Raw genomic sequence first — 27,699 nt, forward strand, 5'->3', positions numbered from 1 at the left:
TAAAAATTTGAATGATTTATTTATTTTCTAAAACACTGCCCAGAATTAAAAAAAAAAAAAAAGACAGGTGCTAAAGAAATGCTGGCACCTGTCTGTCTTTTCTTCTTCGTCCTTGTCTTGTGTGCTTTTAACCTTTTAAATCTCCCAAAATCATTTTAAGGTCCCTTTGATATCTTTTGAAACATAAACAGGTAAACAGCTTGTGATAAAGAGCAATATAACTCTAACTACCTTTACATATATCAAAACATGCATAACACCACCGGTCATCAGGACAAATACAATTTACGCACCAAAAGAAGTGGACTTAACACAAGATGCCTTCGCTCCCTTTATGTCTGAGGGCAAGATTCAGGTGTTTTCAAGCTAGATTATGAAAATGGCCTGGAAGAAACAAATCTTCTTTGTCAGGATATTTAAGACTTTCTTTGATACATTGTAAGCTGATAGAATAGCACTTAGGCAATTGAAATGAAATAAAAGTGTTACAATTGTTCCTGAGAAATAAATGAATGTAAAGAGAAAAACACAGCGTTTGGACATAAATAGTATAAAATCAGCTTCAGAAAAATTCACATTTCTTCTACTTCCCAAGAATGGTAAGTCCTGTAGAAGCCTCAGTAAGATGTACAGTAAAAGTTGAAATGTCAAATAATGATCATGTCAACCAAAAAACAAGTTTTAACTACAATTCTCTAACATCCTAAAAAAGCTCTGTATGGTCTCTATTGAGATTGCAATAAGTTATGGTCCCCCAAAATGTACAAAGGTGCAACAAACTGGCTAGGCACATGAAAAGGCCAGGGCATGCACAAACGTGTGATTAAGGGCTAATGCCGAAGGACTGCTTGATCAGTCTGATGCAGACTTTGGAGCCTTCGTGGGCTTCCTTGCTGAATGGCAGGAAGTTGAGGAAGGCATGTGGGAGGTAGTCCAGAATCTCGAGGTGCACAAAACGCTCGGCAGTCTTCAATCTCTTGGAGAACATCACCAGGTCATCAAGCGTTGGATCCAGGTGCAGCCCCTGGGAAAGACAAACACACAAGATGAGTGCAATTAGTTTTGACTATGAACATAGCTTTCACTGCAATCAGAGGGTATCTACTCTTCTGTTTATGTAAAAGCAACATTTGCTGTAACTATAAATAATGAATATGGGTGCCCATCATGGGAAAGCTACTCCCAAAGAAACACTATTACTGACTATGCAGAGCAAGGTGCGATTGTACTCGTCTGGTCCAGGTCTACGCTTTGCTAGCCATTACAGAGTTTAGATGAATACAACAAAGCTCAGTTGAATCAGATGCCCATTCACATCAGCCCCAATCTACCCAGTCTCCCTATCTCTACTCCTTTTTACCCTATTTTAGCACTCTCTACTCCATCCAACCTGCCACAATTATATTTATACAAGGGGTGATCAATAACAAAATGGTGAGTTGGGCTAGTTGGTATTTTACATACTTAAAGTGCCAAAAAAAACAAATGCATAAAAAGAACAATGACAATACAATTTTTTTTTCCCAACTTGTTTGTATTTTTGCATTTAATTGCATTACAATCATAACCTTAAAATGCAAGCCTTTTACCCTTGTTGGTGTTAGACTGGTGTCAGCTGATAATACCTGCTTGCTATACTGGCGTCCGAGACCTCTCCACTGTAAATGGAGAGGTCTCGGATTCGATACCCGGACCAGGCAGATTTTTCGGGTCGCGCACAAGTCACTTAGCTGTGTTTCGAGATTTGTGTTTGTGCCTTATCCCTCTTGTTCCCCTTCTCCAGGGATTATTTTCGTCCAACAATATAAAGTGCTACCGACGGCGATGCACTTCTGCTACCGGTGCACTACTCTCCGCAAGCCAACGTAGATAACTGAAGGCAGCTGTTGACGAGACCAATGCCACGCTGGAGGAGCTGCAGTTCCAAGAAGTTTTGCTTCATTCACTTTACAGCCCAGACATCTCAGCATTAGACTTTTGGCTGTTTTCTAAGGGAAAAGAACATCTGAAGGGTACACAGTTTAAGTCCAACGGCGAGTTTACCGATGCGTTCCGCCGTTGGTGTCGTCAACAGCCGCCCTCAATCATCTACAATGGCATGCGGAGAATAGTGCACCGATAGTGGAAGTGCATTACCATTAGTAAGGACCATATTGAAAAGTTATGTGCTCATGGGAAAGAGGACATTCCAAACTTTCATTCGAATGTAACATCTTTCAGTTCCCTCACTGAATAAAAAAGTTACAGCCTAGGAGGCAAAACTTATTCATTACCCCTTGCATAACCGTAGACCTTGACTGCAGTTTCACTTATCATTGCTCTGGCCAAACATGACAAATTCAATGGCTGACAAAACTGAGAAAGCGAAAGCGCTCGCCGATAAGCACAAATCTGCGCCGAGATCATTTGTCGTGGGCGGTTGTATTCTTGTGCATGGTGAAGTGGTGTAATAGTTCCCCAGTAACGTCTTTATCCATATATTTGGTGGTCAGGAGAAACAGTGCAGTTTGTGCACACGGATCACTTACAACAGTCTTGCATAGAATCCTCGCAGCAGACGAAGGATGATCACGCAGTTAGCCTGCCACGTGCCTCAGACATGGTTTCACTCTGGCTGTCACTAACCAGAGTACCAACCAGTCTGTGCCAAAACCAATTTACCGTAAATGCCCGCCAATAAGGAACCACCCATTAAGGAGTTGCACTATAGGAACCAGGTGCTCTCCTAATCACTTGATTTAATGATTGGTTTTAATAATATTTGTGGAGGGAACTATCAGATCAGTTCAGCGTATGTGATAAACATGTGTCATGTTGTGCGAATTTATACCACAATTACGACCGACGACACCGAGCTGCCACACTTGCACTGTCTTATTGTATCTGTACATGTATAGCCATGACTGCTGGGCACTGGGCTATTGGATTGCGGCTTCCAGTGCAGCACCTCCCAAAAAAAAGGGCTCTGCCAGAAGGTTGTCCCATTGTCAGTTACAACAGTTTTGCTCTTCACAATAGTGTTCAGATAAATATAACAAAACTGAGTTGAATCGAATGTCCCTAAACAAGAGCCCAATGCGAGTTTGTAGTGGTTCCCACTACAAACTTGCATGTTACGAGGACCGATACCATTCCCATGAATGTATGTTCTATGTGTTTGTCGCCACAAGGAACACGGTTTTGCCACGCCTGCAGTATCGGTTTCAATGACGTATGAATTTACATGGGGGTTTACACGTGTTTATTGCGCCGTGGAATGCGAATATGCAGCGCCCGCAATCTACAATATCAGTTCTAATGCCATGTGGGTTCACAGCAAGTGCCCATGTTTATCGCTCATCTTTTAAAAAAAAGTTAGCTGTTTCATTGCAAAGTTTACACACCCAATATTTTAACCCATTTATCTCTTCACCATGCGTGGGTATTCAATCATGATTTTAGGGTAGTAGTTTGTTTATTTCGCCTTTTCTGTTTTTTTCTGTACTGCGTGACTTAAAATCTTTGTCTATAACATATGAAATTTCCTAATGTCCAGCTCTAGAAAGGAAATGACCACGCAAGAAAACATACCACGAAGTAGCACGGTGGCATGTTCTGCAACATCCACTCAGGGGCCAGGTAGGGGGAGATGAATGGGTTGCTGGACAAGATCTTCATCGTCTGGAACTTCCTGTCCAGCCTCGAGGGACGCCTGAACCAGGGCACGGTCAAGCCCTGCCTCTTCCTGCCCTTCTGTCCGCAGAGCAGCTCCCAGTTGGCCACAATGTGCTTCTGATAGAACCGATTGTCACCGATTATAGCCAGTAGAGCCTGTAGCCATCGCGATGTTGTCTGGCAACAGCGGTGCCGCAGCGCAAACGAGAGGTCCGTCGGCATTTCCAGGACCATGTAGTCCTCTCGCCGACCTTCGTCGGCGTAAGCTGCAATGGCGTCGTCGCAGCTAGACGTGAAGCGCGTCAGGAACTGAGTTGGGAGTTCGCCGGAAGCTTCCAACTGAAGCACATTCTTGGTCCTGGCCAGAGGTTGCTTTGGCCTGGGCGCCTGGATAGTGGTCGACTTCTCTTCTGGTTGTAGGCTCTTGTCGGGTACTGATGTTTCCAGTGAGTCCTGAAATCCCTCTGGACACTGAGATTCAGCAGAAGGGCTTGAAACAAGAAGTACCCCGCTGTCCGGAGAGAGGGGAGGGCTCTTGGTTCCAAAGCTGGGGGAGACCAGTGGACTCTCATCTTCGTTCAAGCGGCCAATGTAAGCTGTGCAGAAGACACAACAAAAAATATTCTCTTAGTTGTACCAAGAAAAGAGTGCCAAGACACAAGTTTCAACAAGATGCACAGAGGGTACTGTCCTCTCCAGGCTAGACCTGAACACAAGGCACTGTGTGACACTACAAGCTGTAGACCAACACACTGTTTACAAACAAATCAGCATTTGCCCAGACCAGGTGTGGGCACTGTGCTTGCGCAGAAACCAGATCCGCATGAAGTGAAGCATCTGCGCACGCGCCGTGGTGACAACAACGCCACCGCAGCGGTGTGATGTCAAGGCCACATGCTGGTGTATAAAATACAAGGGCTTGTATTGTATATACCTTGTGCTGTCCCTGTCTTTTTGTAGCACTTTTCTGAAACTTCAAGCTGAACCAGCTGGCCCAATTAACCACAATGCTGAGCGACACTATCTATCCTTTCAATTGACGTGCATTGCTTCATACCCAATGTGAAATCATGGTACCGCAAGGGTCCTCTGGTCCTACAGATATACACCAAAAGGCAACAGCCAGGGCATTGTTCAACAGACTGTTTGCTTATACCAAGCTGAACGAATATCCTGAACACTTTGTAGTCTTTCATTTCTCAACATGTGTGTCAGGAATGGGCATTATTTCAATAACAAATATTTGGTATATGTGCCTAAATACTTTGAGCATTTTGTATTTAATTACATCTTATGAAATATATTTGACAATTGTATTTAAATACTGAAAATTTAGCATTTCAAATACTGCCCAAATCCAATTTTAGGCACGGTACTTCAATATCAAATGCAGTTTTTGGTACTCTCTGCGATGGAAGACACATGCAAAGGACATGAAACTTGCTGCAACTTCACGCAAAAGTAAACAGAGAAGAAAAAAGGAAGCACACGGAATTAATCGGATGGGTGATGGGTACAATGATTGACTTTTTGTCTATGACATTTCAGTTTTTATAGATGTTGCATTAACAACATGCTTTAAAAGGCTTTACTGCTTCAACTGAGCCGGTGAAATAAAACTCATACTGAATGTGTTGTTTCTTATGGTGTACCCACCTATCTCTAACAAAAAAAAAAATTAATTCTAGAGCTGCAACATTCTTTTTAGGCACTTGATTCTTGGTATGTATAGACTTCACTCTTTATTAATGCACTGTCTTTCTTTACCAGAGGTTAAATAGAAGCCTAAGATATCAGACTATGGGAACAAAATGTATTTGCTCATTGTATTTGTAGCTTGTATTAAAATACTTTTCTAGAAAGTGTTATTGAATTAGTAATTAAATACATTTTTGTCCAAGTATTTTGTACCTGTATGTTGATACATTTTTTGCAAGTATTTTGCCTATCCCCACTGTGTGACAAGGATGCCTCTTGACCGAAAAAAGTTTCTAAAAAAAAAATTATGCTTCAGAACTGTGGCCTTCACCACATGACTGCAGATGCCGCTAGTTTGTGTAATAAAACACAGCCAAATTTATGAAAAGCAATGCTGTCTTAATTCGTGAGGAAAGTTCATACAATCCACTTTCTCAGATATGGTACGGACAGTGAATCATCGCGATTTACCGGAGGAACCAGTAAATAAGAAAGCACAGACATGAACACTCAAAACAGTCGCCTGTGCTATGCGGCTCAGCATAACGTCCACAAGCTCAAAATCCCAGCACAAACTGCGTTCCTGGGTTCAAATGTAAACAGTGTGCCACCATTTATTAGCTTCTTCATAAATCACAATGATTTTCTTTTTGAGTGCTCTGTGGGAAAATAACCATGCGGACTTCATTCATTGAATGCTTTTCATTTTTCTTGCACATAGAGCAGTATAATTTCTCTTGCAAGCATACAGAAAACAGAATTTATATTTTTTTATCACTGTTCTCGATACAGAAAAGGCTGCAAGAACATGTTTTTAGAGTTCATTAAGACTAAAAAAAATACCCCCGATTTTTAGGGGTAATTTTAATATCTGGAGCCTCCTATTTTAGGTGTAATTGCTAGTTCCCGCCTCCCTCCCCGAGAATAAACAAGACGCAGACTCGAATGAGCTTTATGGCAGACAGTTATCAGCATCAAATAACAAAATATCAAATTTCCTCCAGTTGCTACATTTGAGATGTTCAATGCAGTTCAAGTTTAAATCAAATTACAATGTCATTTCTACATTGCAACTGATGATATTAAAGATTCAAATACAGATACAAGCATGAATTCTTCAAATTCTGCATTCACTATTTCTGATTTTACATATTAAACCACCGTTCTCACACGCAAACCCCCTCCCCCCCCCCTCCCCCCAAAATAAATAGGTTAGAAAAAAAAAGGCATGCGACTTGCGCTTGCACCTAGACAAGACATCCATTTGAGTCTTTGTTCGTCTACGAGTCAAGCAATGAACCATGACACCTCGAGGGCACCGGCGGCAGTGACGAAATGGTGGGCAAACAAATGCAAAGAACAGATACACAGGCAAATTTCCCCCTCGTCGCGCTTTTGCCCACTTTAATACTCTCAGCCACGAAAGCCTTTGCGTACCCTCAAGCTGCAGAGTAAGTAACCTGCAGCAAAATGCGCGTCCGCAACGTCCACCTCCGGGGTCGTGCCACAACCAAGATCGCGGCAGACAACATCACAACACTTCTGCAACATCGCCGGGCAGAAATCGAGGGATCGAGGACGCGGTAGATGCACCAATTGAAAACGGATTCCGGGCACTACACCAGCATCCCTCTTTACCGGCAGAGGAGAGTGCTCACCGTGCAGGCAGGTAAGCATGAACCCCAGAGGTAGAAGAGGGTCCACGGCGCAGAGTATTCTCGAGGGAGAGGGCATCATGTTGAGCATGACGGGGGTGTAGGCAGCAAACACCCCTGTCGGACGCCGAATATTCAGGTCTATTGTCTTGAGGCTGAGTGCCAGGACCAGGTTTCCACCGGCGCTGTCGCCTGCCACGCAGATGTCTCGACCGGTCCACCCTGACAAACCAAACACAGTCGAGACACAATCTCCACGAACGACAGACGTGGACTGAATGTATAGACTGGCATCTGCTCCATTCCATGGGCGCCGCCATGTTTGTTTACGCCGACGCCGTGACATGGCAAGGAGGGAGGGGGGGGGGTTGCGCTTTTGCGGGACTTTGTTTTTTTAGAAACCTTCACAAGTGTCATAGTGCGAGAACGTCAGAAGTGCATAGTCACAAAGCTCCGCATACAACACCGACGCCGAGAGTGCCATAAAAAGCTCAAATCTTGTTTTGTGCGTGGCCCCTCTCTTCGAATAAATAAACACTGGTCTGTAGTTGCTATGTTTCAATGACTTAAAATATTAAATAGAATATTTAACAAATCATGAAGACATTTTCCTGACTTATAATGCTGCTCTTCAATGCTAAGTTGTACTTCGTGAAATGTAGTAGTACCGAATCGCCAGTTGTTACGAGATGTTTTCCCCGAGGCCATCGATACGCAAGTTGCACGCTATAAAATGCATTGAATTTTAATGTCGATTCAAAAGTTAACATACTATGTTGGCTTTTCGTTCATGGCCTAGTGACAGTATGTATTAAGGGGGGACACTACCAAGAAAAAACAATTTCTGCAAAAAAACTTTCATTTTGAAAAATGTCATATTTACATCCACCAACATCTAGAGGGTATTCCCAGAAAGTTTCATTAGATTGTACTGCACAGTTAATTTTTTATAAATTATTTTCGGTCCACAAATGCTAAAGAAAAGGTAGAGGTTGGAGCACTTTGAACACATTTTTCTCCATTCCGCTTTCTGGCATAAATTTCACTTTAGGAAAACTAGTTTTGTTATTACATAACTTGGATTCATTTTTGAGTTTTTCTGGGGTGACATTTTAAGGGGAAGACAACTATGAGCTTGCATTTTTTTTATTTTTGTCATTTTTCATGCTCAAAAACAAAAATTTTGGACAAAGGATGGAAATCTAAAAAAATATATTTGTGTTTATGTGGCTTTTTGTCATGAAAGATGGTATAACATAGAAATATAACCCCATAGTTATCTTGTCTTAACTGTTCTAATGCAATATAACACATGAAAACGACAAATTTATAAGTAATTTCAAAATGATAGTTTTCCTACACAGGCATGCCCCCTCTCATCTTTGAAGGTTTGCAAGTTTTTTTGTACTTCACCCAGGTTAACAAAATTTGGCAGAAATGTTCTCAACATCAAGAGAAACACGCCCTGTAAATATAATTTAAATCAGACAAGTGGTTGCACAGCCTTGTGATCACTTTCAATGAGAGAACACGCTCGCGTGCTGGTGGCATCTGTGAGGTAAACTTGGAACCACATTTAACTATAGTGGAGGTTCTGGAGTATTTGTGAGATGAAATGCACAAACTATTTGTTTGCATATTTTGTACTTGCAAACACGAGAATAGCAAAGGGCGCAGGACCCCGAATGCACAAGAGGCAGCACATAAGTGCCTTTCACACTTCTCCTAAAGTGCATCTCTTAGAACTATTTTACGAAAAGCAAAGGACCTAACACAAATACAGTTGCCGATCGACTTTTCGGACACCAATAATTCGGACATGTCCGATACTTCGGACATAAAGGAGAAACCGTGACCTACCCGACAGAAATACCGTAAAATCCTGAGAGATGCCCCACCTCCGAAAGATAGCCCACCCCTATTCGTGGCTTGATTTGCTATACTTTTTTTAAACACCAAAAGATAGCCCACTCCTAGTAATAATAGTATTGGGATCAATGATAGTCTCGACGTAAATGCGGCTAGTTAGCTATTGCGAGATATAAGAAAACGTTGCTCACTGGGAAGTACAATCACATTTGCTTCATTGCTCCTCGCCACCATAACAAGCTTGGAAGGGACACAACCTAAAAATAGCAATTCTTTAACTTTTCTTGATTGTACACCGAAAGTTAGCCCACTCCATATTTTCACCCGATTTGCTCTTGATGTTATGTGGGCTATCTCTCGGGATATTACGGTAGTGCATATTCACAACCAATGTTTCAGACAGCTCGAAGTCCAAAAGTTCTATTTTTCGGACAAAATCGTCGCGAGCGGTTAGTGGGAAACACCACTGAGAAGCAGCCATTTTGGATTCTATGTTGGCCGCACATGGATTGGCTTGGTTTCGCAGCGCTACTTGAGAACTGCTACGTCCTACAACTAGGTGACACTGTACGGCTTTTCTGTAGGCCAGGACAGGAGTATTGCGGACTAAGACGTACCGGGTTAAGTACCAGGAGATGGACACTTTATGTAGTGTGTGTGGGGAGCAGGAGGAAACGGCTGAACACTTAATACTTTTCTGTAAAGGGCTTCACCCAACAGTTAACAGTGACCGGGCGGATTTAATCAAGGCATTGGGTTTTAAAGACAGTGAAGGAAAAATAGACTTTACACGGGTAGAAATAACCAAGCGGAGGTTATCAGACTGGTGGCTAAAATCGAGGCAGGGGTGAGATTTAATCTTGGAATTCAAAACATATAATTAGATTTATAATGTTGGCTAGGTGGCGCAAGCCACCGCCCGATTCACAGGGTTTAGCCAGATCCATCCATCCATCCATTCTCTCTAGCTGTGTGTCATGATCATCATCATTGTTGTTACCATTTTGCTTTGTTCATTCACCATTGCAGTCATGGACTTGCACTTCTCATTTCAATCTCGTCTCGGTGAATCGTGTTTTCTGACTCCGCTGGCTTGGACGTCATTGCCCCGTCTGTTCTTCCGCCGCCGCAATGTGTAGCTAAGAAGTGCAGAAGGTACTCAACCATAATGCTCGAAAAGAAGGCAGCGATTTTCAAGCTAAGGAAAAGTTGCCGAACGCAAGCGGGAGCGTAACCTGGAGCAAGTCACTATTTACGGCTTTTTTAAGCCCGCTTAAATGTAATATAAAGACAAATGTTTCAATCTGGTGATTTTTCGGACTGCTCTATTATTCAGACGTTTTTTCGGTCCAAGCGAAGTCCGAAAAATCGGTCGCCGGCTTAGTCTAAAACACGTCGGCTAAAGCGAATCTCCTAAAGCACATATTTTAACAATGCAACAACTGCAACTATGAATTGCTTCACACTTTGTGTGGTCGTTCCCAGTCTTTTTCCTCTCCTTCCTTTGGCCGCGGTAAGCCTCGAGACGTATGCAACCAGTCTCCTTCCTAGACGCCATGTTTCGTGGCCACATGAGAACATAAATGTGTACCGGTTAAAATAAGAGACTCCGAGGTTACACTCGTAGCGCAGGGGTTGAGCATTGGACAAATTAGCAAGAATTTGTTGGTTTGATCCCTGCCAAGCGGCAAAGCGATTTCTGCAGAGATGACTGGCTGTGTTATCCTGTTTCTTGCTACAAACTTTTATGATGCTAGAGACTTCGATGCCAGCCCTAAAACTCACTCTAAGTAAAAGAATGTTATTTTCTTAATAAGGGATATTCACATCTGAAACTTTGCAAAACATTGGCAAGCAATCTACAAAAAGACAAAGGTGGAGGCAATTTTTCCACACCTCGCTCAGTGAGGGATGCATGGAAGCGAGCTGTCACCAGAAAAATTTCCAAATCTATTTGCGAAGGCACAAGGGGGAAGTGAAGCCTTATCAGACTTCTTTCACTTGCGTCAATAAGACTAGGACAAAAAATCATATGCCACCTGACGGCACCCGTACTAGCTGCTGGTCTTGGATACTATATCGCTATGAGGCATACCTCAACATTTCCACGGTATACCGTAAAATGCCGAGCAAGCGCCCACTCAAAATATGAAGATAATCGCGAAAACTGTTGAATGAGTGCTTGTTAGGTCATTAATTTTACCTATATATCTACTGTGCATATTTTTTCAGATGTTGCAAAATTTTGAGGTGGGCACTTAGTAGAAAATGGGCGGACGCTCAGCATTTTACGGTAGTTGAGGACACAAAAAAAAATGCTGCAAACTAGCGGCACATTGTGCCCATCTATGTTCACTCTGCGCAAAAAGCAGCTGTTTGCAACAAATGCAAAGTGAACATGCCCCAAGACGAAGTTTGCCACATATTCGCTCTATGAAGTCCAGCCCTTGCTACTTGGAAGGAGTGTGCAAAGGAATGGCCACGCTACTTGAGGGATTGTAGCTTGTCTCACCTAGTTTTTCGCAGTTACAAAGTGCCCAGGCATAGACGTGGAGGACCTCTTCCAAGGCACGAGGAAACGGGGCTTCGGGTGACAGCGAGTAGTCCACTGTCAGAATGGGAACGTCCAAGTCCTTTGCCCAGTCCCTGAGGTAAATCTGCAAGGAGCCGTGAGAATGGGGCATGCTCAGGAAACTCCCAAATTTCAGCCATTTTCGTTACATTATTTTTATAAGCTACAGGGGCGAAATCCTCTGTGTGTACCCTATAGGTGTTCAGCGGGACCATTACGTGTTGGAGGGTCCTACTCTAGTGTGAATGTGGAGCAAATGAGGTATATATTAAGAATGTTTTTAACTGATTCGATTGTGTAACTCTGTCCTGGTTGCTAAGTCTGGTACATGCATAATTAGATAGCTTCTAAAATTCCACTGTACATACATGGGCCAGTAAAAAGTTATTAAAGTAAAGCTGATTTACCTAAAAAGGGCACTCATCAATAGACATCACAAGCCCAGTTGGAACTGTGACAAGGGGACTAATTTATAAGCTATACTAAAAGTTTGCTTGAGTGTTGGCCTCGAGATCGACCTAGAGGTGGTGCTACTGTTGTGCTATCATCATCATCAAAGCGGAGATAGAAGTATGGCTGCCCCATAGGCTCTCCATGCTTGCGCACAAGACGATGTAGATTCTTGCGTTTATTTTGTCGCACAGTATCGGTGGGAAAATATTTTTAACGAAAATAATGCGGTACTGTTCGATGCTTCAGTGAAGATTGAATTGTGTTACCAGCGTACGGCCTAAATTTATATAATCCCTCATGTGGATGCGTCGTCTGCTCTAGGCAGACGTTGGGAAGCCTGGATCACCACGACGGATGCTTGTTTCCGGGTGAACTGCACTATTTATGTTAAATATTTGTTTCTCTTAAAATAGATGTATCGGTTTTCCAAATAGATGTATCGGTTCTCCACTTGGATAACATACTATGGGCACTGTAGGCTGTGAAATCGCAGGTACTATGCATTTTTGTTTTTGCAACTTTTCGCTTTTGAAGCAATATAAATATTTAGAATGAAGAGAAGTTAGAGCTGCATTGAAAATTACTGCTGTAGCCGATGTTTCCCTTTACTGTGCCATGGTTTGGGTAAGTTTTTCGGAGTTGGAAAAATTCTACAACGTTGCAATGAGGAGAGAGTGCCTCTTCTAGTTACGATCCGGAAACTGTTCATTGACAGGACAACTGAAACAAGTGGCACAAACTATTCTAATATATCTAACGCGAGTGGAACAAATGGGTGTAACTGAGCAGCGCAGTAGCGCGTGTGTTATTAGATGCTTTTCTTGGTAGTGTGGGTTCACCCGCTCCAATATTCTCGGTGAGAGCCGCGGATGTGACAAGGCTAATATTATAAATTTCCAGCTGAATAATTTTCTATTCAAACATAGTAGACTCTGCAACTGCAACAAATGACCCGCACCACTGCACAGATAGTATCGGTCGCAGCGACACTTTTTTAATGATAAGGGCTGGTGACTTTCACGAGACTTTCCCATCACCCGCTGCCCTCACCTAACGCATATCGGGACTGGGCAGTTCATGAATTAACCTTCCGATTTCTCAAGTTATGTTTTATTTGCAATATTTGTTTTTACCGTTTAATCGGAATCTTTTGCTGGAGAACACAGGAAAAAGTAAAAAATGCCCGCTTCGATATACGCAACACTTTTATTTTTTGTAGGACACAGGCTTGCACGGTAAACCACTTCAGCATGCTTGTGATTGTCATTGAGTAATTATACCATTTAAATAATAACTTAAAAATTACTTCACTTTAAAATGCTTCCAGTGTTCATATTTTTGTAGGTGTCACAATGTGAAGTTTAAAATGGGAATGCAATAATGCCATTGGTAGTTTGAACATCTTTCGTGCAATACTATGACCAGTGAAAAATCAACAAACTTATCAACTGATTATACAGTTGAACCTCGATTTAACGAAGTCGGTAAAATTCGCAATTTACTTCGTTACATTGAAATTTCGCTAAATCGAAATTTGGCTTTAGGATGCAAAAAAAAAAATTCCGAAACATTTTACGGGTATGAAAACTCACCGAAAATGACATTTATTTAGGGGCAAAGTAGTCCGCGAGTTTTGCTTGCGCCTTGTCCGACAGTACCAGCGGCGTCATACGTCGTTCGAGCGCCCAGAGCACTTGCACGGCATCTTGCCGCCCATGCGACGCCGTGTACCTCCTCAGTACGTCCATTGCGTCGAGCACTTTTCGAGTGCTCGTGATCTCGGCAGTTTCTTCAGGATGGCGTCCAAAACGTTTGCTTTCTCATCCAAAGAAAGAGCTTTACGTTTCCCTATGGCAGCAAGCACGTGAGTGAACCGCCCGGTTGAAAAATAAAGCTGCTTAGGCGGTGCCAATGTTTCCAACCTACACAGCACTCTTGACCGCACAGTTTACTTGCCCCCTTGCGCCCACAGTGTGCTTGCGCCTTTGCTTTACATCACGCTCGCAAGACGATAATCGGTCTTCTCCTAGATGGCACTGCCCGTGCGGTCGCGCCATCACGTCGCTCCCCCGCTGAAGTTGGCTCCCGCGCTACCCGCGGTACAGTGAACTATCATGATCAGTGAATGTCAGTGGTGATGCTGCTATGCCGTGTTAACTTTTTGCTCGGCATTTTCTGGCCAGCCCCGCGGAATCCGCTTTGCCCCACGCCTCGCCGGCGCTACCGGCGCCGCATCCTCGGGCAGCCTAGGAACGTTGGAAGGCCTGTCCCCGTGAAGTAACCTAGCAAGCGCTCGCGTTTGCGAATAATTTTTTTTATTTAACCACAATTTTTTTGCGAAGTTGTTTTTTAGAGTTTTTATTTATTGCCTTCTATGGCAATGGCGCTTCGTTATATTGAAATAGCAGCAAAATAGACTTCGTTATATAGAGACTAAAAATACATGGAGTCTATGGGCAAGAAATTATGAAAAATAAAATACTTCGTTAAATCGAGGATTTCGTTACATTGAAGTTCGTTATATCGAGGTTCGACTGTAGTCTCTTAAAGGGTAGTGATCAGTTAGACTAATTTTTACAGCGAAGCTGTTATGCGCTAGGATCTGGGAAAAAATGTGTCTGTAGACGTTGACAGAAAACTCCCCATTGGACGTAGCAAGTGTAAATAAATAAAAATAAAAAGAGGGGGCAACCAATGTGAGTCAGCCTTCCTTGACATTATAAGATAGTGAAATCCTGATCCCTTGTTATCATCTCTAGGCATCGTCCTCGAGGTCGTCCTAGGCGTTGTCCTAGAAGTCGTCCTTGAGGTCATCCTCGAAGTCGTCCTAAAAGTCGTTGAAGAGGTTGTACTAGACGTCACCCTTGAGGTCGTGTAAACGTTGTCCTCTAGGCGTTGTCCATGAGGTTGGCCTTGAGGACGTCCTAGACGTCGTCCTCTTGACATCATCCTAGACGTCGTAGAAATAACAGCTTCGCTGGTCCTCCATCTTCACGTGAAGTGGAAGGGCTCTACAATTTTTAGTCAAACCACAGCTCCAATCAACATTCAATGTTTTAGGAAAGCCATGGTTTCTATGAGATAACAGAAACATGTGGGACCAGCAGTTGTATACAAACCACAACACTAAGATTATGGGAGCATCCGACTTAATAATAATCGTTTTGCTGAATTTCCATGCATGTGAAACAATGCAGCATAACCTTTATTAGGAAGAAACGACAACAAAAACAGCAAGAATTTAATGAGGAGGGCTCAACTCAGCCGGAAACAGGCTTGCATCATCGAGGTCCATGCTACTGACCATGCGCCTGTAGCAGACGACGCACAACGGTACCCCCCTTTCACATGTTTCCAATTTTGGCCGCACGGTGGCGACACTGTTCGATCTCGAGGTGAATAGGCATGGGGGGAACACTCTATCAGGGATCACTAGCCGAGTGTGTTAACATACTGCAGCTTAGAGCACGGCCAACCCCACCCATTTCGATCTAAATAGGCATCATACCGGTGTGCGGAGGTGTGTTGTTACAGCATGATTAATGTTAAAGGCCCCAAGCCAGCGATGGCTAAATTTCTTATCTACAGCGGAGGCAGCAGACATCCATTGGGGCTGACCAACCTCCCGCTGTCCAAACATATGCACTACATAATCAAAACACTCAACCACTTCACTGCCTATCCAAGGGCAGTTTGGCACAGCAAGATAGAACCGATAGTTCTGCATGGCTAAAAGACAAACGAGGAAACTGCAAATTTAATTATGAATAAACAAGTTGTCTGAAACACATTCGTATATAAAACACACACATGAGATGCAACAAAGATTGAAAACAAAACAAAAGTACATAGCACATGCAAACTGAGAACAGCTGGTCAAAATAGGTAGCTCTTTGGAGCCAAAAACTACCTCAGAGTGCCTGTTCACAAATAAAGCAAAGACTGAGCTATAACAACAAAGCTTCAGACCTCTAGACCCCCCCTCTCCCACAGAAAACAAAGTCCGAGAAGATAACCATATCAACAAGGTTGATGACTTATTGCAATTAATCTAGCACGAGAGTCCATGCTTGGCTGATTAGTAACAGGTGGATATGAATCAAGCAACCCAATGCAAAACACCTTTAACACAGGTCACTTTTGTTCATAAAATTTTTTAAGTGGTTTAGACAGATCAGCGGCCATTGTGGCAGCATTGCTGCCAAGTGCATACCTTCTGTGGCAAACATTTTGCACCACTGAATTTGTTTTTCTCAGCAAGAACAACTAGAAATGACCACCAGCCTAGTGCAATGATGTCATGTGCAAGCCAGGGATGAAATCAGGTGGCAGCGACAGGGTTAATCTACCACCGAGTTGCAGTGTTCAATCAAATAAACTTACGTCTGCCTCGCAGCTCTACTGATGAATGCAAGCATAAAAGCAGACAAGTTGCATGGTCTATCACGCATTCCGTACGAGTTTGAATAGGTTGCAGGCTGCGCCAAGTTCCATGCCAGCAACCGTAAAAAAGAACAGTTATGCATAAGATGTTTAGCCAAACATCGCTAAAAAAAGAGCATCGGTGGCTACCGCTGCCGCAATCATTATTTTGGAATTGGCTGGGAACTCTCAACACGAAGCATCATCTCAGATTCCTTCAGGTACAGTAGTCATGTTACTAAACACTGATGAGTGTACGGTGTTTTTTGTTTTTATTTTGAGTGAGTCACCAACAGTTTAACGCCTCCTTAGTGGAGCACTTATCAATGAGTCAATTAGTAGTAAAATTGTAAACAGGTTAAAAATGAAATATTAGGGCAAAACAATAGTCTCAACATACTTTCGAAATTTACGCTCTTCATAAAAAATATCAAGGCTAACATTCCCACGAATCTGTTCTAAATGGTTATACGTCAGTTGTAGGCATGTCAAGGCCCGTTCACACTCTTGCGACCGAGTATGACTGAGAGAGACGAGATCTCTTACAACTTCTTAAATGTTTCTAGAATGAGGGGACACACTGACATTGTGGCGCCATCTATGCGGTGACCCTAGAACTGCATTTCACAAAAGCGAAGGTTTTGCGGGATTTCCGAGGTCAAATGTGCGTAATACACATAGAAAGGCTCGTTTATAACATTGACAAAAGTTTTTCGAGCCAAAAAAAGAAAGGATATTGCGCGAGAAATAAAAAAAAATATGCCGGACCGCCGAGTTTACACTGCTTCCCAATAGATGGCGCCAGTCTGTTCTCTGGTTTAAGAAGTTTTAAGGAACCCAGGTTTAAGAGGTCGCAAGCAGTCGCAAGAGTGTGAACGGGCCTTCATGGGTGCAGCATGGTACAAATCGGCAGGGTAAAACAAAGTATAAAGCCTACTAGACCTACGAGGAATATGCAAGTAGATGTGACTGAGTAGCTCTGGTGAATCAATTATACCATTTGCAATCTTGTACAAATATGTCAGACCATGAATTGTTCTCCTGTGGCGCAACGAGTCTAACTTCACGAGTTCACAAATCCTCTCAAAACTATAGAAATATTTCGGTTGAAAATAACGATCAAACAATACACTAACATATCTATGTTCAACACTCTCAATTACACCTAAATTTGTCATTCCAATACAGTTCCAGACAACTGAGGCATATTCGACACGACTACGCACCAGTGCAGAAAACAAACATAGAATACAAAGCGGGTTAAAAAAATTGCGTGGAACTCGCGTAATGGCTCCCAGCACTCTAAAGGAAGCATTCGCAATTCTAGTCACGTGATTGAAATTAATGCAGGATCTATAAAAATGCCTAGATCACGGATGACCTCAACACAAGTAATATCGGTGGCATCTACTACATAGGGAAAACTCTGAATTTCACGCTTCCTAGAAAAGGACATAACTTTCGTCTTTCACTCATTTCAAGGTAGTAGGTCATTTGAAAAACATTACGCCGAAATAGAATTTATATCACGCAATATGAAAGACCCACTAAGAATGCACGGTCGAAATGGTGGCGGGCAGGAGCGCTGCTTGTGCTCCGGGGGATTCCATTCTCTCTTGAGTAGAGGACACTCACTTCAGGTTCAATTCTTCGGAGCTTTAGAGTTTTTGGTTGCAGTTTAGCGGAAGTGTACACTTCATCAGCGTCATGCTTAGACATATGGTCACAAAGGCTCAAAACAAACATAGTCATCACCGTTTTCTTATCAGTTGTCTCTGGTGTAAAATATACGAAGAGGCATTGCCAAATAAACAAATATTAAAAGTTATACCTGAGTCGTACATTTAATTAAAAGATGAAATCCATTGAGGCGGGCATTCATTCAAAAGACAGAAATTTCGCCGTGGCTCAGGCCGGCCTCTTTCGGACAGCAGCTCTGGCGTTAGTAGGATATAGCCGTGGCATGACGCTGACGAACTGCTCTTAGCCGCGGAACCGAAACCAGAACCCGAAAACTGCACGTTGCGCTTTAGCTGAGCCCCGAGTGAGTCCTCCCCTCGAGACAAAATATAATCGCCTAGAGCGCGTGCAGCGCCACTGCCAGCCACGCACTCCCATTGGGTCTTACATATTGCAGCAGACTGTACGGGCAAGCTGGTGGATGTTATACATGATGAAAGAATGCGAGATTCAGTAAAATGAGTACACGAGGGTAGCAACGCGGAATTATTTTATGGTACTGTTCTCATGTCTTTTTCACTTATCTCAGCTGCTTTCATCACACACAATGTACTACCTACTAAGCATGTTGTAAAGAATCCCTTTGGGAAAAAACTGTAGGCAAGAAAAAGCATTTCAACCTTGAAAGACGCTGCTCTATTCAAAACTAATATTGAAAGAGTGAACCAAAACTTGCACTGTACATGTTTTCGCAATCCAAGCAACCCGCTAATTTGACCATGTCGTTACGAAGGCAACAACCCATGGGCAGTGGCGTGGATTACCATCACGCGCCGAGCCCCATATGCTGACCTTAACATTTCATCAATCAATGTCATATTTGGCTATCAGGATCATGCCAATTGGGTTTCATCATCCTAATAGTACTAACACGTAAACAAAATCATGCCAATATAAAGAACAGGTGAATGAACACTCCATTTCTCAGTGGAACCAACCATATAAAGAGTAACTACAGAAAGAAAAAGTGAACATGGGTGAAGCAACATGACAAGTGTTTAGTTGGTGGGCCCACCTCGTGAGAGTCTGGCGTTTGGGATACGAATCCTCCCCCGTGGCAGTGCAGCAGAAGCCCATTGGACGCTGGCAACGGGTTTGACAGCCATTTTTTTCCTGTCAGAGATTCCTGTGAGATGGGAGAGAAAATGTACAATATGCAAAAACTCTGAGACAGTGTGAGGATTGTTGTACTGTGAGCTAATTACAATCACCTCATAAATTGTAAGCAACTGACCAAAAGGCCAGCAGAGATATGAAGAAGTATTTGTGGCACATTCTGTAACGGCAAGGTGTATTGGGAATGAACTTAGTGGTTCTGTAACTACTACTACAGGTGCAACATTGGCTAGTAGGTGACAAATAAAGGTAAGTCTTGAGAAAAAACAAGATTGATCAACTTCAGTTTTTCTTTGCCAATTTTTTATAAATTCTTGCTTTATTGCCAATCTGCACAAATGGTACATCAGCATAGAGAATAACACATGGCAAAACAGTTTCAACTTTGCTTTTAAGATGACTAACAAAAAGCAAGTAAAGTCATTGCCTCCCCTGCTGAATGCTGCACTCCAAATGTTACGAGTATTCTTAAAATATACTACCTGAACCCAGGCCCACCTAAATAATGTTTGTAAAGATTTTTTGGACAATGCATAAATTCAATTTGCTACAGAAAAACCGTTGATGTGACCTAGTTTTCTATGTCAAATCTTTTAGTGCAGTTTCCAGCAATACTAACCACCAGCTAGTTTATATGGCATGGCCTGAGAACAAAGCTTCTAAAAACAGCCTATGCATAGGCCCACTGGAAATGAACTAAAGACAAAAAAAAAGAACCTATGAGATGTGCACAAAGACTGAGCACAAAGTGGCAAGACCCATAAACGAGGGAGAGATTTTTTACATCAAACCAACGGGCCAGCAGATAAAGAAACTTGGCGGTTTCAGATATCAGTCAGCAGTCGAGGGGAACTGACAGGAATCAAGAGGACGCAAAAACCTTATCTCCGATGTCACATTCTTGGGAAATCTAAGGCAACCATCACAAGGCATATCATATTTTCTTCTCGTGCGTGTTAGCCCATTCACTCCATAAGATTAGGGGCAGATATGAGCTCTACAATCCTGATATTTGCCTTACAACATTCTGCACACTCACACCTATGGATGAATGCTGTGGCAAAGTGCAACATATTGACAGAAACACCTAATAGCTTAGTTACACCCTATAAACTAAAATACTAGAGCATACCGTAGTAGTTGCAATGACTAAATTCTGATAAACAGCATAGTTATGTAGGTGCTGCATTATCAAATCGGGGGCATCAAATTTAGCTGATGTTGTCTCCAATATTATTATAAAAACAACTAATAGTGCTTTAACTCCAAACCACTAATTTAAAAAAAAAGTCCAGAGCAGCTATGGTGATTGTTCTTTTTATACAAACAGATTTATAATTTCATTCCAAAAGCTGATCATACCGTCATCTTTTTTTGTTCTTGTTTTTTACGAGTTCAAGAATGTTAGCAAGTGCAACAGATACAGACAGAGTTAACAAGTGCCATTTCTTATCTTGAACTTAACCCGGAGAAAGCTACAAGTGACAGATTGGCATCTAAACTTCACCTTGGAAAAGAAACCGCTTATGGGGTTATTTTTCCCTTGCACTCCTGATATTATCAAGCTGGGTCAAGTTATCCTAGAATCTCTTCAAGGGTTTCATCACCTTACTAGGAGCGACTAGCTGGGAAAAGTGTGTTGAAAGGTCAACAAGGTAGGCCACGCACATGGCAAGAGAAAACAATGAGGTCATCACCGGCCTGTGCAGCCGCAGCACAATGGGACCTTCCAACACAAGTGCTGCTTGCACGGCTTCTTTCCAGTTTCTCAAGTGGTGATAACGCCGTCTTTTTTCTCTTCTTTTACTTTAACTAGAGCTGGTCATTCCTTTTAAAAACAGAGTCATACGAGACATCTTCTTCAATTGTTTCTGCAGCAACATTAAGCCATTCATCAACAAACGTTACTGAGCTTCATATGCAATGCCCCTGTCATGTTATAATTTGTTTTTCCTGCTTTATTTGTATCAGTATTATGTTTCTTTCTTTCTGTTTTCCTAAAATACACATTTTTTTTCAGACTGATAACCTGAGGCTGGATAATAAAGCTCTAAAAAGCTTCCCTTCAGCAAGTAAAACTATAGAAAGAAACCTTGTGGGATAAGAATATATAGGCATAACAGATGAACGGATGAAAGCATTTCTAGATCACTTCAGAGGATTGCCTGAATCATGTTTTGGAACCATACAACAGCTGCAGAAAGAAGAAAAATTATAGAAAGCCTGCCTTTCTTAAATTGTGTTTCGTATTTTCCTTCCCCATCAGGTACCCTGACATTTCCCAAGCAAAGTGGTGTGCTTGTACAGCCCCTTCTCCCCCACCTCTGGGATGCCCATTAGGAGGAGCCCAGTCTGTTATTCCATGAGAAATTGGCTGCTCTGAGCCACCCTAGGGCCCAACAGTTGACTAAGGGAGGCACAAAGTAAAACGGCCATTCAGAAATCATTGAATACTTACTCTTCAATGTGCTTGAAAATGTGATAAGATAAAAACAAAGAATAGTTGAAAATGTGATCATTTAAGACTTTCTTTGTTGGGATAGGTAGCCTGGGAGACTTAAAAACCCATAAATATCATGGTCAGCATAAGGTGAATATTACTTAACATAAAGATGAAGACTGATGTTGAAGTATTTCATGGGATACTGTTATGTAATTAACCTTTTTCCAGTAAGCTTTGGTGCGTGCGTACACCCCCTCCCCTGGACTTGCTTCCCGCCATTGCCACTTCCGGAGGGCACCATCCCGCACGACCAACATTATCAGCAGCTATCTCTGAGCGTATTTCGTCTTTTTCGACGATTCTTTTTTTTTTTTTTGAGCATCGGTAATATGGGGCACAAAAAGCAATGAAAACCGATAGAACAGCCCGATGCCAGCGTGTTTTGAGTCTTTCAACGGGCAGGGGAGGTCTTTCAACGGGCAGGGGAGGTATGTTGGGCTGCCCCTCATCTGTGGTTCACAGACAACCTTGCAGACGGTGCTCGAAAAAGGGCCACTTTAAAACATGGTACAAAACTCTTAGACTAACCCTTTCTATCGTCTATGCATGTGGCTGACTTCCGCTTGTCCAAAAGGACGAATACAGGAAGCAACCAGCCGAGCAGTAAAAAATTATGAACAGGAAAGAAGCAGACCTGTCCCTTGCGCTGGTGATAGGAGAGAAGCCTGCAGCGGACGGGGGACATGGGCTTGTGAGACGAGGGAATGGGAATGTTGACCACAGTTACACCGTCCTCGGCCAAGAGAGTTTGTTGCTCCGCCGGCACATTCAACACCTCCACCACTTCTAGCGAAGGGCATAGCCACTGCGGCACTTTCTGAGAAGGGGCAACAGACAAAAAAAAGTGAGGTTAGTGGACCAGCGGTTCTAAAAGCCTTGAATATCTTTAGGGTCAAACACAATCAAGCTGACTTGGGATATTGCATCAGTGGTCACTTCCCATTACATACAGAAAGATATCTTTGCACACATCAGAAGCAATGCGCAACTCCACCCTAGAAGGTCATTCACTTTATGCAATGAGGCATTGCAGAGACGCAGCAGAAGAGGAGCATACTTGTGCCCAGTTTTGCAGCGCAGCTCTTAGGTGCCCGTTTCGGGCTTAAGCGGCGGCGCCGTCAACATAATCGCGCATGTTGCATCATGAGACGTTCCCCCCTAAATTTAGTGGAGAATTTTTCTACTGAATTTAGCAGGAAAATTTTCCCGCTAAATTTAGCGGGTTAAGTTTCCCCGCCGAATTTAGCGGGTTAAGTTTCCCCACTAAATTTAGAGGGGAAATTGACATCATAATACCTCAACACCAATTCAGTTTCCCCACTAAATTGAGCTGGGAAATTTGCAATACAGTTCCCGCTAAATGGGAGGGGAACAGGAGAAAATACAGAGGGGGAGGAGGGGCAGACCCTTCCCTCCTCCTCAAGAGCTGCGCTCTAATTCGGCATTACAGGAAATTGTAAACGTCTCATTTTATTTTTTACTTCCTTCCAAGAAGCAGTAAAGCTCCCAGGTAGCTAGCCTATTAATAAACCTTTGCCTCTTCGTGAGGGTGTAGCTAGTATACCACTACAAATAGATCAACTTAAACTAATGTAAATACAAAATTAAAATTAAGTGCAGGTGTGTTCTCTATGCTGAATCAGAATTGAGCAATGTTCAGTTGTCATCCACACCTCATATATTAAGAGGATTAACATTTTTCTATTGCATTGGCGATGAGGAAGTCCACCTAAATCAGCTATTCAATACATTCTACAACTGGACAAACATGAATATTCTGAAGTGTAGCCATATACTGCTTTTATCTCTGCAATAAAATATATATAGGTTACTTATCTACAGAGCGGATACTACAGTGCACAAATGACCTATCAAACTGCTCTATGGCTCTGACTTAAGTAGAGGAACGATGTTATCTGCCCACTGCTGATGGAATACAATCAATCATATGCAAATTTTGTTCAGGTTGTAGCACAAGGTGTTGCCTGCATCATTTTACTCAACACTCACATTGAATCTGCAATTCATTTTCAGATACTTTGCAACTAGCTAAGTTTCAAAAAGGATGAACGTGATGAGACACTGGACATAGTAACAGCCTCCAGCAGCTGATACCAATTGTTGACAGGAAGGGCATAAACCCAGGCACGCGCCCCTAATCACAAGGCTCTATGACATCACTGGGAGATAATGCAAAATGAAAACAGTGGCCTGTTGATAGCAGACAAGCATTTGCGAAGGACTGTTGTCGGAAGTACTGCTGGAAAAAGGTCCAGCACCTTTCCACCTAACATTCTGCGATAATATTCGAGTTGAATGTCAAATTGGCAGCATCAAAGAGGGTGCTGCTCAATGTGTATTTTGTTCAAACAATACCACATAATTATTTTTGGGCTGTAGAAACAAGCGTTTTTTATGAATTATTGAGTTATGTTTTTTGCACGAGACCAGGAGAAAAAAGTATAAAACAGACTTGACATACCGTTCACACTGAAAGAATAAAAACACAGAAAATACACGAGGGACAGACACACACAGTTCTTTGAAAGAACTGTGTCTGTCCCTCGTGTATTTTCTGTGTTTTTATTCTTTCAGTGTGAACTGTACTCTATCCAACGCGCTCTGCTATGTGTACTTGACATACCACTAGCTTTTTTTTTTATTTTTAAGACAGTGAATGTCAATGAAGACAATAGGATGATGCGACTCTTTTTTATTGCTTGACGCTATTACTTGTGAAGCTACAAACACTCAGTATTATGCATTGCCAACACTCAGTCTGTGCACAAATGCAGCACTGGCAGTTCAGACAAAATGCCAACGTTTCAGTGTTTGCCATTATCTGGTTCAAAAGTTATAAGCGACTTTCGGAAATTTTCATTAGAAAAACGGGTGCCAACAAAGCCCACGAATGCATGGAGATGAACGACATCAACTACCTTCAAACGGGCCCCTATTTCTTATAGAACATTTCTGAAAATCACTTATGGATCGATGGATGGCAGAGCCGTGTACAGAGAGTTTGATCAATAGGAGGAGTGGGCATAGCCATGGCGTGTACCAGATGCAGATAGAGGGCTTGGCATGCTCTCTTGGCCAACCAGGAGATGAAAAGGAACCTCTAGCAGTGGTAGCGAGAAACAGTTTTAATAAGAGCGTACGAGATAAATGTAGTAACTCTCCATGGTTGAAAATATGGTGCACGTGATGTTTCGATTATGGTCATGCAAAAGGATGTAAGAAACGAATGTGCAGCTCAAACTCTGTTTTGCTCGAACAGAGTGTGACAGCTCAAACAACAAATTCCCGGCCCGCGGCGCCTAGCATACGGATTATGTAGATCGTTCCACTATACTCCGTTTCACCTTCCGTCCGAGCACAGCGGACGCTAGGAGCCATCCCAGCCAATGCGGCGTTGAGGGAGTGTCATGCGACCTTGAGCTCCCTGTGTCGCTCCGCCCCACCGGCAGGTCACGCGACTTTCTCCCGGCGCTGGATCGGCTGGGATGGCTCGTGGCGTCCACTGCGCTCGGACTGAAGGTGAAACGGAGTATAGTCGTGCTCTTCCACCATGATTTTGGAGAACCGTGATTGAAACATCACGTGCATCATATTTGCAGTCACCGAGAGTTACTCTGAAGCGCTTCATTTGATTTCTCACGACCACTGCCAAGGTATTATTTCTTGCTTCTGGTTGGCCCGTTATAAAGGGTATACCCAGTAACATCCATCCATCAATTCATCCCTGGAACACGCCCAGCCCCGCTCTTGGCCAATGGCACCTCCTTATTTGCCTCCTATCCTTCCCAATGAGTGGCCTAACTCTCTCTATATACGGCTCTGATGGATGGATGCTAACAGCTGTACCCTTTATACTGGATGGCAGCTTGCACCACCTAGCTTAGAATTTTTTTATCAGATAATAGCGTGCTCCAAAACTTTGGCATCTGGTCCGAACCACTAGACCTACCCCTGATCGTAGCTCTTCAGTTTATTTTTGCGGTGAAAAAAAAACACTAAAATTTTCTCACAGACACCAGGTGCTTGGAGGTTTCATAAACGGAAACACGATTAAGGTAGACAGACCCGAAGAAGGTCCCCCTCGTTGAGGCTCCAGAAGGCCTTCAGGAAGTCCAGAGATGCGTTCTGGGTGACGTCCACAATGTGGCTGGCACGGGCCTCGGGGTTCAGGGCATACTTCCCACAGTTGATAAGGGAGGCTGCGGCATGCGCTAGCGCACCTCCGGATTGGAGGTACTGGTCACTGAACGAGGCCATCACCACATTGAGTCCCGTGATGATGCGACGCATTGACTCGCAGAACTGCCCAAAGTAAAAGTTTAATGTCAGTCATTTTTGAGTTGCTCTTTCCTAGCATCTAATGTGCCAAAGATACAATTTACAAACACAAATCATGCAAAGAGACAACAAAACAGTGAAGCGTGGTGTCTTCTGTCTATTAAAAGGATATTTGAAAGGACACTGGCAGTAGGAAACTGCATGATCTTTAATTCTCTTCTTGTAGTGATTATTGCCTTTAAGAAGTCATCAATTGCGAACCCCCATGACGCGGTCAAACGCAAATGGCTGCAGGGGCTTCTTGCTACTTCTGAGGCTGCAACATGCCCCTCAGGTTGAGTTAATGCCATAAAAGACAACAACAGAAAAGAAGTTTAAGAGTTTATTCTGGGCACTAGATGGCAAGGTGAAAAATTGTTTCATGATTCCTTTATGAAAAATAAGGCAGAAAAAAGGGACCGAAGTGGAACCCACGAGCTGTCACCTGGTAAATTCCAGGTGACAGCAAAGCTTCTTCAGCGTGCTGCCTGAAGCTAAACATATTGACGAAACTTCAGCTACTATTCTGATGTTTCCCACAGAGCTCACTCCGTCTTGGGTCGATTCATTTAAAACTTAGGGACGTTAATCTAAACTACTGTATATATTTTACCATTACACCTTTATGGCACTGGCTGCAACAACATAAAACCCACATTTGTCTGGGGGCAAAAAAGAACTGACGAGCTAAGCATGTTTACCATCGGTTAAGTTGTTAGATTCTGCCGAGATGAGTCCGTCTACCAAATAAAATACGCGTACGGAAAACAGTGTTAGTTCTTCACGATCATTCGGGCGAAGCCGTGACATTTACTCACGTAAAACCCGGCCAATCGTCCGTAGAAGCCGACCTGCGGGAGCGTGCCGTACTCCTCGAGCAGCTCACGGATGCTCACTTTCTCGCTGACAAACAGGTCGCCGCGAGGGCCGGCGTCCAGCATCCGGAGGAGGAACTGGGCGCTCACTTGCATGCCGGCCACAACACTCAGGTGGGCGTCCAGCTCTCGGTGGTAAAAGTCTGTTCGGAAGAACATGGAAGCACGGCTGGAGATGACATGCCGGCACAGCTTGATGCAGACCGGTAGAAACCTGTTCACGATGGTCAGCGACGTCCGGTACCCGTTGCCGGGCGTCTCTACGTCGAAGTCGTATAGGTGAACTTTTGCGCCGATCAGGATGCAGTCGCCACGGAGTTGCGTGACCGCATCGTGGAGATCGCTGAACTGCTGCGAGAAGCGTTGCCCGTACTCAGTCTGCACGCCCTCGAAGTGGTCGACGTTGTCTTCGATGAGAGAGAGGAGCACGAAGCAATTCCCTTCATCCATTCTTTGCGAGATGTGGGTGTGCCTAAAAACGAGTAGGATGCTAATGGAAGACAAAAATCTCAACAGCGTCAACCACGCACGCTCATTCGTTGGTCAGAACGCTCACAGGTGGAACCAGTGGAACATAATCAACCAAATCAACCGCAACATTAAAACCGGGAGTTGTACAAAGGGAACACTACCACACTACTTCCACGCATCTTATCACACCGCTGTCTATGCCGCTGTCGACAATCATCTGCCTTGAGCGCACAAAGCGAGAGAAAAACGAAAAAAAGAAAAAGAAGACACCACCGCCGCCACCGCCGCCTGGGGAAACGCGAAGACGAGTCAACAACAACGCATTGAAAACAC

The 27,699-nt window shown here is 43.2% G+C and overlaps 1 protein-coding gene across 1 annotated transcript; it reads right to left on the reverse strand.

The window, feature by feature from the left end:
- LOC8051886 (hormone-sensitive lipase) lies at window positions 1-27,677 on the reverse strand. The gene is made up of 8 exons (XM_042289908.1): window positions 26,839-27,677; window positions 25,769-26,005; window positions 22,317-22,499; window positions 19,079-19,189; window positions 11,389-11,533; window positions 7,011-7,229; window positions 3,571-4,250; window positions 1-1,024 (listed from the first exon to the last, which is right to left on the reverse strand). Exons 1-8 carry the CDS (start codon window positions 27,343-27,345, stop codon window positions 824-826), a joined length of 2,283 nt encoding a protein of 760 aa, XP_042145842.1. The 5' UTR covers window positions 27,346-27,677; the 3' UTR covers window positions 1-823.
- Window positions 27,678-27,699: the final 22 nt, after the last annotated feature.

Source organism: Ixodes scapularis, unplaced genomic scaffold, assembly GCF_016920785.2.
Source record: "Ixodes scapularis isolate PalLabHiFi unplaced genomic scaffold, ASM1692078v2 PGA_scaffold0__279_contigs__length_252992795, whole genome shotgun sequence".
NCBI classification, from domain to species: Eukaryota; Metazoa; Arthropoda; class Arachnida; order Ixodida; family Ixodidae; genus Ixodes; species Ixodes scapularis.